This window comes from Equus przewalskii, chromosome 1, assembly GCF_037783145.1.
Source record: "Equus przewalskii isolate Varuska chromosome 1, EquPr2, whole genome shotgun sequence".
Classification (NCBI taxonomy): domain Eukaryota; kingdom Metazoa; phylum Chordata; class Mammalia; order Perissodactyla; family Equidae; genus Equus; species Equus przewalskii.
Window position 1 is genome coordinate 35239489 of NC_091831.1, and position 16161 is coordinate 35255649.

At 42.5% G+C, this 16161-nt stretch overlaps 1 protein-coding gene across 2 annotated transcripts; it reads right to left on the reverse strand.

Annotated features, from left to right (window-relative positions):
• Positions 1-390: 390 nt before the first annotated feature.
• Positions 391-10986, reverse strand: SLC35G1 (solute carrier family 35 member G1). Of its 2 annotated transcripts, none has more exons than XM_008520683.2 (3): positions 10503-10986; positions 5971-6151; positions 391-3669 (listed from the first exon to the last, which is right to left on the reverse strand). In XM_008520683.2, exons 1-3 carry the CDS (start codon positions 10678-10680, stop codon positions 2931-2933), a joined length of 1098 nt encoding a protein of 365 aa, XP_008518905.2. In that variant the 5' UTR covers positions 10681-10986; the 3' UTR covers positions 391-2930. The 2 variants fall into 2 exon arrangements, with proteins under 2 accessions (XP_008518905.2, XP_070465489.1); XM_070609388.1 differs by having other exon boundaries at positions 5971-6148; positions 10503-10918.
• Positions 10987-16161: the final 5175 nt, after the last annotated feature.

Here is a 16161-nt window from a genome sequence, read left to right on the forward strand (position 1 = left end):
GTGTTGGGACATGGGAAATCAGGCTGGATAAGTGGGAATAGAGCCAGAGGAATCATTTGGATGTGATGTGGCATGCAAAGGCATCATCATGGTTTCATGACAACCAGAGTAACAATGAAAGCAGGGCTTCAGGAAGATTAGTCTCACAAGGATCTGAGTGGAAGAGTCTAGAAGCAGGTTACCCAATTAGGATACCATTGTGGTAACTCAGGTCTGAGGTGGTAAGTCTCAGACTAAGATGGCAGCAGTGGAAACAGTGAGGAAAGAATGAATCCACAAGACAATAAGAAGATAGACACACCAGGACTTAGTAACAGATTAGCTATGAGAACAGAAAGTACAGCATTCAAAGCTGCTCCAAGGAAGGGTCTAGAACAATGAAGGCCTCACTGGAACAAAAGATTAGGTCCTTTATTTCAGAGATATTGGAGTAGATGTGAGAGTATCAGAGGGACAGATAAACAGTTTGAAACTTCAGGTTACATCACAATTAAATGGCTGGAGGCCAATCTCCTTTATGAAATGAATTTTGAAACACATGATTGAAAAAGGAAATAAGTTATATTAGCTAGTACATTTGCTATAATCATAAAAACCAAAATATAGCTTTCTTTCATATTAATTTTATTAGTACTTATAAAAACAATTCATGAAAATATTTTCCTTTTCAAGATAAACTATAATTTTTGTAAAATAAACACACCCATAATTGTTACAATACATATCCTTGTATATACTTGGACATTATAAAAGTGTTTAAGAATCGTGCCTTGTAAAAGTTGGCAGAAGAAACATTTTCTCCAACCTTGGTCAGATATTGTGACATTCAAGTACTTAAACCACACCATTGAAATAAAACACGTCTCTAGTGTACAGGCCCAAAGGGATTTAACTTTCAAAGTCCCATAGGTTCTTTTATTGTGCAAGGTGAAGAACCAGGACAGGGTTCCCTGAGAGTTAATTTACCTTCTGTAGCTCAAGCGGTGGTTGGCTTTCCATACTTTATCATGGAACTAAGGGAGGGGAGAAGGCCATAGAAACCCATTTTGGGCAGGTCCCCTCCTTTACAGCCCTATCTGTGGAGCATGGCTCCTACAAGAGGATTTCTAACCTTTGAACTCTAAATGCTCCGATTCTGTAATTATCTAAGATACTCGCAAAATGATGCTTTTGCAACTCTAACTCCCATGTTGTGGATTAGGCTAAAGTTATAATGATAGTGTGACTCCCCTACGTAGACTTCATTTAGGATTTGTCAAGTGGGAAGCATTTGGGAAGATCAGCAAGTCAAAAATTTTCTCTTGGAACTATTGGAAAAGATCCTTTCTCACCAAGGCATAAACCTCAGAAGCCAAGATCTTTCTTACTTTGGAAGAATTGTGATGAAAGGGTGGGAGAGAGTCTATAATCTTTCAAATTCGCAGGCTTAAGATAATAATAGATGCGAGGTCTGACACAGTAAGAGCTGGAGACCATCAAAGCCTCACCAATAAAGGGTTCATTGTAACAAAGAATCATTTGCATCTACACCCTGCTTCCTGAGCAACCTCCCAAGCTTTTCTAAATATTAAATTCTCTCTTTAACTGCAGAGTACTGGCCTGATGAAGTTCCAGATATAAAATATGTTGTCTGCATTCATCATGTTAGTATAACGGTGCAGCAGTGACGTTTAATATCTTACTGTATAATATGCTTACTATACTAGAATTTAACTGTGATTTTTTTTTTCTATTCAAGAAACTACAAAAGCCAATCAACCGTGGACTCATGGGTCTTTAAATTTAACATATGATATGAAGCATTATTACATATAACTTCAAAGGGAAAAAGACTATAAAAATAAGTTTAATAGGATTACTGTATTTTAAAAAGTTGTATTCAAAACATATATTCCAAAGTCCTCTAAGTATTTGGTTTAGAGGGTAAAGGAGGTATCTATTAGGGTAAACCATAAGAAACTTTGGTTTTTTTAAGTTAAAAAGGTAAAATCTCGGCAATTTCATATAGCTCAACCTAATGAAATCCTGAGAAAATTTTATTTGGCATCACACTATAAATTCAAAGAGAATTTATAGAAAAGCACATTTCTAGTGAAGGGGAAAACACTTCAGGATGAAAGTGTGCACATTGGCCATGCCAAGAATCCCTCTTGTGATTTAAAGACCTGAAATCTTAGAAAGTTAGCAAAAATTTGGTGCAATTTCCAAAAAACAGAGGACAATTAAAATTACAGAATGATAGCTACAGTTGCTAATGACACTGAAAGAGAAAACTATTAGCCAAATTTGGTGATTTAAAGACTTTTTTAAAAGTTTACATAGAAAAATTCCAGCATTAAAATGAAAAGGCACAAATATGGGTTAAAAGAATGATAACCATTTATAAAAGCCTTGAAAATAAGGCTAATTCATTTGCATTATTAACACCACTAAGGAGGCACCAATTCCAAGTTTCAGCTTTGGCCTCCTACATGGAATTATGTTTCAAATGAATTATCAACATAATACTAATTATAGCAGCATTATTATCACTAAGTTTCTTACCTCTATACTGCTAAAAACACATCTAAAATTTCCTCGCCACCTAACTCCCATCGGTACCAAAAAGTACACTTTAAGAAACTACCTATATTTATACTAGAGTCATAAACAATCTTGTAGTTTTTCTCTAGTGATTTGTCCTCTTACCAACACCACCTCAACAACAAAAAAAAAACCAAAATATAATTGCTGAAAAAATAATTGCTAGACCAACTGACTGGCTAGTCTTAGCTAATTAAAGACATACTAAATTCAAAAATGGTACTTTAATTATGAAATTTATTTAATATCAATGAAGTAATGCAGATTTTCCAGGTGTGTGCGTGTGTGGTGTGTCTGAACGGGGTGACGGTGACCTTGAAAAAAAGAGACATTTTGGCAATGATGCTTCATTTGGAACTCTGGCACCATTTACGAATGGCCGCTCCGGTACTACTGGCTACTACGCAGAGAGCGCCACCCACCGTCCACCACGTTGGCACATCGTTAAAGAAAATAATCTGAAAGATAAAAGCAAAGACCACATCCATAGTCCTCATTATTGCTACTGGCCCTGCTTTTTCTATTTGAATTCCTTTCGTGAGAAACACCTGACCCCCCAAACCGAACAGCCCAATTAGTATGAGATATAGCCTGTCCAACCCACAGTATGGCAGACTCCATTCTCCTAATATAAAGAGGACGATGATACCCTCGATGAGGCCAAGTGCTACATAATACCAAATGCTCAAAAAGTAGTCCACAGATTTCCCCATTTTTCTTAGGATAACCAGAGTCATGGCAGCAAACACGGCATGTCCGATTGCCGCGAACGTGCCCTTCAGGTGAACCGAATAGCTTTCATTTATCTCCATAGTGTCGGAACCAAACAAAAATGGTGGCCTCACGATCAAGATCACTCCGACGATTGTGAAGGCGGTGAAGAGAGCATCCCAAGGGCTGTATTTTTCCTTGAGAAATATACAAGCGAATATGGACGTAAACACTGGACAGGTAAACGAGATAACCGTGGCGTCAGCGAGGGACGTCGTCTGGAAAGCGTAGTATGCAAACATCATGGAGGCAGAACCAAGGAAACCTCTGAGAACCAGGAAGATGCGTTGACCTTTGGGGCCTAGAAACCCACTTCTGTAAATTCAAACGGAGGAATGTAGATTAAATGAACTTGGTATCTGTTTTTAAATTACAATTTTTTTTTTAAAGATTGGCACCTGAGCTAGCAACTGTTGCCAATCTCCTTTGTTTTTTTTTTTTCCTTTTTCTCCCCAAATCCCCTCAGTACATAGTTGTATATTTCAGTTGTGGGTCCTTCTAGTTGTGGCATGTGGGATGGCGCTTCAGTGTGGCCTGACAATCAGTGACATGTCTGCACCCAGGATCTGAACCGGTGAAGCCTCGGCAACTGAAGCAGAGAGCACGAACTTAACCACTCAGCCACGGGGCAGGCCCCTAAATTACAATTTTTAATTAAACATTATTTTAAAAGTCCTACCAAAAAATAAGGGCATAGAGTAAACTAATTATGATAATGTCCACAACTATTATACGCCTCTTAAAATGTTTTCGAAGCATAGCTAATGACATTTAAATGTTCACAATATAAGCAAAAATAGAAGAGAACTACATAAATAGTATAATTATAATTCAGTAAATATAGATATTTCCCATATACATATATATATATATATGCTTTCAAAAAAACCAAAAAGGAAAATCTACTGAAATGTTCTTGTGGTTATACCTTATTAGATGGACTCATAGGTAACTTTCCTTCTTTATGTTTATTTTCCCCAAATTTTCTACAATGAAGGTGTGTGATTTTTATAATAAATACAATTTCAAGATTTAGCTGCCCCATATAAGAAAACTTAGTCCTGGCTAGTGTGCTTTCCCAGTCTTAGAAGTTTTTCTGTAACAGCTGAAGCAATGCTAAAATTTATTTTAGCCATCGAATGCGAGGCAACTTTTTCATTGTTCTCAGCAGGAAAAGAGTTTAAAGACACCAAAAAAGAACCTGTAGCATTCAGGTAAGTATAATAACTGCTACTCAAATTTTTTCAATTAAATATTTACTAAGCAGAGTACTGTGTAAGTTCCTGACTAGGCGTATCTCGCTGATCCGTATCAGGGCTGAACATCTTTAGGGCAGCATCTGGCTTGACATGGGGACCCCTGGGTCTCTGGAGTTAGAAATGAAAGTGTGGTCACCTTTGGCCCATATTTTGAGAAGCTAAGAGTCTTCCTTGATAGTGAACCATAAAATGGATCAAAGCAGATTAGTGCCAAGAATTTAAGAAAATTCTTCTAGTGGCTTCCCGTCAATACTTTTATTCCAAAATGGAGAAGATGCCTCTGTTAGTAGCATCAGTAGTCTGTTGCCAACCTTAGAAATTTTTGAAGTCTTCCCATCATTTCCTAAAATACTGTGACTTGTCCACACCGACACAGGAATTTCTGACAATACTGACCTTAGCAGATTTTCACCAAATCCTTGCAATATGGAGCGAAACTATTCTAATGAATCTGTCCCACATTGCAGATATAAGGAGACTTCAGTGGCAAGTGACTGAAGCTTTTAATTTGGGGTTTAAGCATCTTTGCCCAAGGAGAGAAAGAGCCAGGCAGCCACCAGGAACCCAAGCGGTCTGTCCTCCTGGGGTTCTAAGCACACAGGGGTGTGTAAAGGTTCTAACAGTGTGGAGGAGGCATAATTTTAACCTGGGGAGGGTGAGTGAGGGGCTTCCATATGGAAGGGGAAGAGGGGCTTGGTGGGGAGAGAACAGTAAGGATGAGGAATAAAGATAGTTTTCATATACTTTCATATACAAAGTGCTCTCCCCTATAATAAATTTTGACCCTTGCAACCACCATGCAGATTGGAGGACAAAGAATACCATTCCTTCCACATTACAGATGAGGATGCTGACATGAAAGTAGTTAAAAAGGGCTTGCTCGAGATACCTTTCCCCTTTCCCACTGCGCCCCAGGGGGAAGAGCTAAGTATTATTACTGTGACCTTCTGTCTGCCCTGGTAAGAGAGCAGCCTGTTCGACTTAAACTTCTGACACTCAGAGACACGACCACTTCCGCTCATTTACTTTTTTCTTCCAAATACTAGTTATGCCAAAGGAAAGAAGGGATGGTGGTACAAGATGGCGGGAATTATACAAGGATAGCTTTGTTCTCACAATGAGGAGTGCAGAATAACTGAATCTCTTTCTCCCTCTTTGTTGGGCATGCAGTTTGTGCTTATGAGAGAATCTTCTGTAGTGGATCCTTGTGACTTCATTACTCAGAGCCAGAGAGGGTAGGAACTGGTAAATCTATGAGAAGCATAAAGCAGATACTATAGAGTAAATGATTTAAGCAGGTCAAAAGATTTACAAACATTTATTAATACCTTCTCCTTTGCAGGTAAGAAATACTTACTTTCTGTATATTAAGCAAGGGATAACAACTATCATTTGGAACACACATCGGAATGCACTAATTTCTACAGCATGGACGTCTTCCACTTTTTTAACCAGTGAAGAGGCCAACGCGAAAAGGAAGGCAGAAAATAATGTGTAAAACAAGCCAAGTCCAGGACAGGGTGCTTTCTTCTTGGCTTCTGAAAAAGATTAAATTCTAGTTAGTCCTCACTTCCAAGTGTATGTTTTCTCATTTTCACTTAGAAATAGAGGAAAACGGAACAGTGTCAATGGCTAATGGTCTACAAATACTACCTCCTCAGCATATCCATTCTCTGGACCGGAAACATTTTCCCCACCAAGAATGAACTACCACGGTCAAAGGCAACAATGTAAGCCTGTGTTTTTCTAAATGCAGTTTCACCCTATAAAATGGATTTCCTTTGGCTCACTGAAAAATCATCCCTCACTTATAAGTCAAAAAGAAGGAAAAAGCTTGCCAAGACGGTGAGAGAAAGCGTTAAGAAACACTTGTCAAGATGGCTGGAGAAAAGTACTTCCAAATGCTATCTTACAGCATCTCACTGGTGAACTGGGCTTTATGAAGAGTGTTCTTTTCTGGAAAACAGTTTATAACTGTATTATATGGCTACTTGTTGATTATTTGCCTTTTCCCACAAGCCTGTGAGCTCCCCCAGGGCTGGGACCTCAGCTGTCTTGTGCATACCCGGCACACCCTGAATAAATATTTGCTGAATGAAAGAATATGAAAGAACTTCATGGAGAGATGCAGAGTCTAACAACACAGGCAACAACATAATCTGGGAAGGCTCTCTGTTTTGTTATTTTGAACCATTAAGCAAATCTTTAGTGAACTTTTCATGGTTTATGACTTATCTCCCATTTAGAGCATAAACCTCTTTGAGGGCAGGGGCTGGGTTATCTACTCCTCTAACCCCAAAGTGTGTGTGTGTGTGTTTTTTTAAGTTTTGTATTAGAATTGCCATCTAATACCAACTTCTTGGCTTGGTCTGAACTAAGAAACTTCTGCTTTCTCCAGGGCATCAAGTATTCAATCTATTAATGCCAATCTGTATGAGCAGCCACTTCCTCTGTCTTAGATGCCTAAGACAGGAGTGGAACCTGCTTTCCATCTCATCCCCTGGCATTCAGAGGGGAGCAAAATAGAGCAGGGTAAGCAGAGAACTCCCTAAAAGGCCACACATTGAGGTCACACATATATATATTTTTAAGATTTTATTTTTCCTTTTTCTCCCCAAAGCCCCCCGGGTACATAGTTGTGTATTTTTAGTTGTGGGTCCTTGTAGTTGTGGCATGTGGGATGCCACCTCAGCATGGCTTGGTGAGTGGTGCCATGTCCGTGCCCAGGATCCGAACTGGTGAAACCCCAGGCCGCTGAAGCGGAGCGTGCGAACTTAACCACTCGGCCACGGGGCTGGCCCCAGTTCTCTTTTGAAACTAACACAAAAACAATGAGAGAATAAGAAGGAAACACTACTGGCACTCATCAGCTAAGAGCACAGCAGAGCTGAAGGATGTGTGGACACATGCAATTTGTAGTAAAATTAGCATTATCATTCCAATCTAGGAATTTACAATGTGTTATTCACCTATTGAAAAGTATTGCACAATAATTTTTTTTTTTAAATGCCCTTCTCTGATAAGTGCAAGCACCAGGTAATACATTTCAACATCCTCATGTTAGCTAGGTACCTTTGCCCACAAGTGACCCTTTGCAAATTGGGACCAAAGTGTGGTGATGTAGTCTTTCTAGGGACATTCTGCAGCCTGACCTTTGTAGTAAAAGATGCCACTCTGGTCATAGGCCTCCACCTCTTCCTGGTCTAGATGTGCAACTGAAGAGAATAATTTGAAGCTGGCAGTCCTCATGTTATAGGTTATATATGTGCCAGACTCCTCCACAGTCTGTTCTGGACTGTGTGCTGAGATACAGCAGAAACAAACTGTACATACTGTACACTCAGTACTCAAACACTCAGCCCATGAGAAAGAAGCTTTACAAGACTTCCAAGTTAAGCACCACAAAATACATGTCTTGGCTGTGGTCAGCCTGAGTTCAGCTTCTGAAATTTCAGAATTCAGGTCCAAATAAAATAGTTTGTCTTAAAAGAAACCCAACCCATACATAGAACCTACACCCTCAGACAGAACGGGAAGATCAAGGACAGAAAACATCTCCCTTGTCTATATTTTAAGGATCTCCTCCAACCTTAGCTTTTAAATTTTTCTCCAAGAACATTTTAACTTAACATGATATTTTAACTCTTTTAAGACTAATTTTACACCCTTGGCTCTGATGATCTTTTTCCTTAAAACACATACACTCACATATTTTCTTGCTTATAAACACTTAAGGCCCGAGCTTCCTGATTGGGACAGAACAGCTGTTACAGGGCCCGGCTGACTCTGATTATTTGTTAAGGAGGGTGAGCACTGATTCCACTCAGGCAAAGCTCAGTCTCTTACTGAATAATAACTTCACTTCTGTCAATGGAGATGAGCAAGACAGTAGCATAATCCAAAGAGGCATTTGCTTATGTAATATGCTTCCATGTTCATATCCCACCACAAGCATATCTAATAATTGGGCAAGTCTAAATAATTCAAATTAAGTGGCCACAGTGCCATTTCCTGAGTTAGCAGACAACTGAAAAGTTGCTCAGTTTCTCTCTCCTCTGCTTTAAACTGGTGATTCACAGCCTGGTTGGGAATTAGAATCAACTGAGTAACTTGTTAAACTTCAATTCCCAAGCCCTACCCTAAACCCATGGAAACAGGATCTTTAACTGTAAAAAGCTCCACTAGTTTGAGAACCACTGCTACGCTAGAGAACTCGCACGCTCAGGGGGATGTGAGCCACAGACCGAAGACAACGTCTTCTCCTTGCTTCAGTCTAAGATTCACACTGTCCCTCAAGAAAAGAAATAGATGTCTTAGGATAGCTGTATGCTGTCTGTGAAGGTTATCCAAGGATGTAAGAAAAAAGGGTCACAGTTTCAACCTGAACTTGAAAGTGAGCTTTGCTGAGATAACCAGTTGGATCAAGAGGCTAAAATGATACTGTCACAAAGTTCAGTGGCAACAGTACAGTGGTTTAAAGTGTTTCTATGGCAATCCTGTTTGGGGGATATTATCTAGTCACCTTACAATAACTATTACTAAGTCTTATTGTTAGCAACTGTCTTTGAAGTGAAAAGACCCCACAAGATTCTTAGGTGCAAACTGTTTATACAGGCTTGTCATTTTGCCACATGCTACCTGAGCATATATTCCTCTTCAGTTCACAAACAGGGGAAACATTTAAGAGTCTGTAAGGACTGATTCGGCATTCCACTAGAATGACATTCAGCCATAGGGTGATAAGGTGAGAAACTGACCTCTTCAAAGGCTGCAACCCAGCTTGGGGTAACCCCTGCTCAAGAGGCTCTAGCTTATGCATAAATGATTGTTAGCATTTAGGAGAAAAATGGGGCAAAAGTCATCTTCCTGGGGTTTAGCTCTCTGAATTGGAGAAAGTGCATACAGGGAGGAGGGAAAAGTGGGGTGAGGTAGGAGGCACAGAAATGCCAGGACACACTTAGAGGAGATGACCCAGAGGATGAGGTGGTGCAGACTGTGTAACTTCGTCTTGAAAGGAGATCTGCCTATTTCCTTCTTCTTCCAGAAAGCTGCTCCAAGTGGGTGGTGAAGTTCAAGGAGGAATGTGTTTGTGGCCAGTAGAAAAGGCCTTGGGCTGGGTCTCTGGCAAGCTGAGATCCTAACCCTGGTGCTGCCTGGACCCGCGCCCTGTCTCGCCCACACATGCCAATTCTTGGGGAAAATAAAACAAACAAAAAACCCCCAAAGCCCTCATCTCCCTGGGCCTCACTTTCCTCATTTGTGGAAAGAAGAGGTTGAACAAGATCAAAGGTTTTCCACACAAGGTCCTTGGCTTTGGGGATGGGTCAGTGAACCTCTTAACCATGTAAGTAAGTTCCTGCCTCTGTTTGGTTTTGCATCAGTTGCAAAAAAAAGTCCTCCCAACCGAAAAAGTTTCAGAACCAGTGGTCCCACTCAACTCTGCCTTCCCAAGATTCTAAGACTCTGGGACAAACATTTTCTATACTGGATGCTTTTCAACTTCCTCTTTGGGGGACACAGTTCACAGCGAGATCCGTTTTCATGGTTAGCCCCCAACCTCCGACCTCCAGCAGGGCGCACGGAACTGCAACCTGACTCCATGGCCCTGCCGGCAACACTTTAATTATAGGAACAGTTTTCGAATCCCAAATGGTTTCCAAGCACAATCAGAAACTTCTCCGGTCTTTGCGCCGGCAGGGGCGCAGGGGGCTTCTGCTTCGCAGCCCCCCCAGGTGACAGCTCGAGGGTTTTCCCGAGCCCTGGGCAGGGTGGGGATAAGGGCGCGGCCAGCACTGCGCCCCCGGCCGCAGCTGCGGGGACCCCGCCCGCTGGCGCCCGCCGGGCCCCCCACGAGTGAGACCCGCGCCCGGGTCCGCACCCCGCACTCACCCGGCTGCGCGCACGAGCCGCACGGCGAGGAGCGGCACAGCCAGCACCTGCCGGGAGCGGCCGTCTCCGCTGCCTCGGCGGCCGCAGGCTCCTCACTCGCGCCCGGGGGCGCATCGTCCGTCAGCGCGAGCCCGGCCTCCGGCAGCTCGGCGGCCCCGGTACCGTCCAGGGGCCGCATCCTGCGGCCAGCGCTCTCTCCGCGGCCGCCGCGGCGTCTGGCGCCGACAGCAGCGGCTGGGCTGCTCGGCTCTTCCGGCCGCGGCGGCGGCGGCAGGGCGCATGCGCGCGCGGTCCCCCCCACGCGGTTCGCGCTCGTCCTCTGCTGCCCTCGTACCTACAGCTCCCCGAGCCTCCTGCGCAGGGGGAGGCGGCCGCCTCTCTGGTCAGGCTGCGGTGCCCACAGCTGGCCCGAAGGCGTCCAGCCCTCTGCTGCGGTCCGGCTAGACTGGCCGGGGGTTTGGAGTCATCCTTCCCAAGGCACACTGGACCCTTTCTGTCACTGCAGAGTGGGAGGGACGCCCGCGGGTCCCGTGGCCTCCTCTTGGGACAAGCCGTCAGGAGGTCAGGAGGGTGTGCCGTTATTGATTGGTGTGGCGCCGCATTCAGCTCTTTTGGGATATTCTGGAGAGCTTGCCAACCGCTGTGCCTGTCCTTAAGGATCTTGGGTTTCCCCCTGTTGTCTCGTTGCCACTTATCCAAGGAGGGTACAATCTTATTGGTTTTAGGTTTAAAAAAAAAAGATTAGCATGTAACCATAGGGAGAATATATCTATAAGACTGGGCCGGAGCCTATTTATATATTCTTTGTAAAGGTGGGCGTTCATTGTTGATCTTCTCTGCCTGCCTTCCTCCTTCCTTCCTTCCTTCCGGATGTTAACTGAGACATCTTAATTTGGTTAGATGTAAGATTCCAATAATCGGATGTAATTACACGTGGTATAATCAAAGATGTATGTCATTTGGCCCCAGGATTTGCTAATAGCCTCTTCATGTTTACATAATTCTTCTTTCATCTCTTTCCTTGTTTTAATGTGGAAGGACAGTCTCTGGGCAAGGAAGAACCTATCTAAATTCGTCAAGGGCCAAGCTCAAGCAGATTACCAAACAGGAGAAGGAAGTTTGCCTTTATTCAGACATTTGCACGGAGTGGTCCACAGCTGAACAATATTGAACTTGAAGTCAGAAGTCCTGGGTTCTGGCTCTGGTTCTGTCCCTGAGTGTGTGACCTCGGACAGTCACCATCTGTACTACTTGGAACCTTGGTTATTTCATTTAATTAATAGAGGTAAAATGTTTTTCTCCCAAATTTGCAGAGTTATTCAAATAAAGTGCAATAATGTGGTCAAGAGCACAGCATCACTTAGAAAGCACTTTACTGGAAAATCAAGGTGTATTTTTAACTAGAGTGAACGTATAATTTATCCTCTAAATTGGAACCCTGTTTCTTCGTTTTTAATTTTAGTATTTATTTTTTTGCCCTCTCCCACTTCTCCGCCCTCCTCACAGGAACCAGGGCCCTCTCTACTCCAGCACTTCTCCACTCCTTTGCTTTTAGAGTGAAACCAGGAGCTCTTCTAAAAGTTATGCAGGGCAATAGGCATAACCTGGGACTGTCCTAGGCAAACTGGGACAAATGACTACCTGAATTCTAACTTGATTAACATACCTTCGTCTCGTCTTGAAAAGAATTTAGTGCTGCTTACAAAAATATATGCAACTGATTTTATTGTTGTTGATGGTGATGTTTTAGTGAGGAAATTGTAGGGAGGGCTGGTGAGGGTGGCAGAACATGATCATAAAGCAAGAACTAGGAAGCTTCTCCAAACATCTGGAAATCAATTGCAGTTTCACAATTGTGTTCTGAGATTTAGATGTGCAGAAGGTTTGAAGAGTCCTCCTCTTCAAATGGTGACCATGGTGGCTAGGAAGTGTAAGGAAGAAAGAAGTACCTTGGGCAAGAAGTGCCTGGACTACATCACTTCCAACACCATCCTCAAAGGAGAGAAGAGAGGGAGAAGAAAATGCGCACCACACCAGCCTTGACTCAGGTGACTAAAGGGTGATGGGATGATTTTGGTCTTGCAGTTTATTCCCTTTAACTTCCTTTCCCTCTGCTGCTGACTTTCATATATTAATGATATCTTCTGATTTGCTAAACAAACAAGAGCCATGCAAATATAAAAAGCAAGAGGAAAAGAAAGTGTGGACCAGGCTAGAAGCAAGCAGACACGGCTCTGTTGCAGCTCCATCCAGCACAGGTGTGGAGTGGTGAAGTTCTTTTCTGAGCATCGTTATTTCAAGACTCTGGTGACAGTGACATTGAGCTGGTGAGAACTGGATTTCTCCCATTGTGCGAAGGGTGGGGAGAACTCCTGAGTGTGCAAGAGGTCAGCTCAGATCCTGTTGCGGTGGTCCAGGTGAGTTTCTAAACCAAGGCAGAGGAGGCAGGGAGCGAGGGTTGATTTTGAGGTAGCTGGGAGATGGAGTGGACACAGACTTGTTGGCTAGATAGAAAAGAGCACTGCTTCTGTTTGCAAAATCATGCAGTATTCCAACTGAAATTCTTCTGCTTCTGAAGGGGTTCAATCCTCCAGTGAGAACAGGAGCTCTCACTATGATGCCAGGTAACCACAACGCGGGGGACAGGGCACGCCCCATAGTTCTGGGGTCAAGAAAGAAGAAGGAAGATGAAAGTAGAAGAGAGGTGGTTTCTAGCTGTCCCGTTAACAAGAGAGAGTCCAAGATCTCCATCATCTCAGTGGTGGCAGATGGTGACCTCCAGGGGCTCTGATTTCCACTACAGTTTGCAGTGCAGAGATGCTCTTAAGGGAGACGTTTGTAGATCAGGAACCCTCTTTTCCTACCTGATTCATACCAGGCTGGTATCTTGGTACTGATTTGAAAGACTGCTTTTTTTCCCCCCAAAAAAGTTAGTTTCTTACTGTTTTAACTAATACACCTTATGATTTGGAAAATGGTAGTTTGTTCCAAGGAGTGAGGTCCAATTTTTGTGCTTTGGGGAAAATCACTGCAGTGGCACATAAGATCATAATTCTGAATAGCTTGGTAAATGAAAGAGGGAACAAGCAAGGAGAGGTGGTTTAGCATGAATGTAGATAGTACGTCGGAGAGACAAAATAAACTGTTCAAATAGATGATAAGAACTGACTCTGGAAATATAACAGGAAAAAAAATGCCAGGGTCAGTTCCTTAAAAAAATTAAGCATAGAGTTACCTTATGATCCAGCAATTCCTCTTCTGAAAGCAGGATCTTGAACAGATATTTGCCCACCCATGTTCATAGAAGCATTGTTCACAATAGCCAAAAGGTAGGAACAACCCGTGTCTACCAGGATGAATGGATAAAGACAATGTGATATATACATTCAATGGAATATTATTCAGCCTTAAAAAGGAATGAAATTCTGACATATGCTACAACATGGATGAACCTTGAAGACATTATGGTAAGTGAAATAAGCCAAACATAAAAGGACAAATACTGTATGATTCCACTTAAATGAGGGACCTTGAATAGTCAAATGTATAGAGACAGAAAATAGAATGGTGGTTTCCAGGACCTGATGGGAGGATGGGGAGTTGTTGTTGAATGGGTACAGAGCGTCAGTTTGGGATAATGAATGAGTTCCATGGATGGATAGTGGTGATGGTTGCACATCAATGTGAATTCACTTAATGCCACTGAACTCTACATTTAAAAATGGTTAAAATTGTAAATTTTATGTTGCATATATTTTACCACAATAAAAAAAAAGTTTAAAAAGATGCCAGGGAAAATCCTTCTGAGAGTGTGCAACAGAGAGCTAATAAATCGGCAGTGTAGATCCAAAGTTGAAATAAACTGAGTCTATATACAAACTGATACAGATATTTTCCCCGGCACTGGCCACGCCCTCTCTTCAGTTCTGGTTCATAATTATATACGGAGAATGAGCATGCATAAAAAAGGAAATAACAGGAAAAGAGATAGCATGGTATAGTGTTTTCCGGGCTTTTTTCCATCCAAGTATCCCTTACAGCTAAAAAGTGTGAACTTGGAACTCTAAACTTCCATTTCTGGAGACAGAGTTTAAAGCCCTTATCAGAAATGGGAAAATTCTGTGAAGTTCCATGTCCCACCTTAAAAATTTATGTCAATTTTCCATTCTATTCCTTAAAATGTTTATGTTAATAACAGTTTTCGTGTAACTCAATCAACTAATGTTGTTTGAGGGCTTAGACTGGACCGTTTACAATTCTTAGCAGAGGTATAGAAGGGGACAAAGGAGACAAGGCTGCTGTCCCCAAAGGGATGTGGTGAGGGATGATGAAGGAATAAAATATGGCGCTAGCGTTACTTAGCATTGTGCAAAAACGATGCCCCAGCTGAGTGTGTCTTGTTTAGCTTCCTGTTCCCTCCCAGCTTGACACACACTGGCCTGGGAGTCAGAACACTGGGTTCTGTGTGGTCTGGACAAATCCACTCAGCTCTCTCAACCTCCATTTCCTCAGCGTGGAGGTCACATGGCTGGATTCAGGCAGTCACTGTCGGGTGGAGGAACACCCTGCAGGCCTTGATATGGCTGGGACTTTCTCCAGTGATTGCTTTCCTACTCTAATCTGTTTCACGCTGCAAAAGGCAGCTCCTGTATAAATGATTTCTGGCACCATGGGGACCCGGCATCCTCCTGTGGGAACTTGCTTCTGTTTACTGATTCTCGGAGAGTGAGGGTGCCTGAACTTTAGACTTGGCCCTAGATGATAAAAGTACAACCTAATCTACTTTAACCCCAAACTTATTATTTGGGATTTGACTTCCACTCAGTTCACATTTTAATAATTACCGTTTATTAAATGCTCAGAATATGCCAAGCACTATTAAATGCATAAGGTTAAAAGCAGGACTCTGGAATCAGACTGCCCGGCTCCTATCCTGGCTGCCTTACCAGCTGTGTAACTTCAGACAAGTGACTTAGCCTCATTCTGAGTCTCTATTTTCACTTCCACTATTTTCCCTCCACCCTCTTGCTCCATTTCTCTTTTCCCATTACTGGATCTTCTTCTAACTTTTCATGCTGTCAAACGAAAAGGAGAAAATATTAATTTTTAGAAATAAGAGACCTCAACGAGGAAGAAGGCTTATGCAGTGTCAGTGAGCAGAGAAGTCCAATTTTTTTGTTGTTTTTGTTGGGAAAGATTCACCCTGAGCTAATATCTGTTGCCAATCTTCCTCTCTCTTTTTTTTCCTTCCCAAAGCCCCACTGCCTGGTTGTATGTCCTAGTTGTAAGTCATTCTAGTTCTTCTGTGTGAGCCACCACCACAACATGGCAACTGACAGACGGGTGATGTGGTTCTGTGACTGGGAAATGAACCCAGGCTGCTGAAGTGGTGAATGCCAAACTTTAACCACTAGGCCATCAGGGCTGGTTCAAGAATTCCAATATTAAACATAAAGCATTAGTTACTTTACAGACAAACAGATGTATGGATGGGTGCACACGCACACACATGCACACACACACACACACGCAGATGCACACACACAGCTCTTGGCCAGCACGAGGCTTCTGAAGCAGCAACAGTTTGGCCTTCAGTGGCAGTAAGGATAGAAAGCACTCGAGAAGTTCCATTTTGATACAAATCCAGGTATGTTTGTTT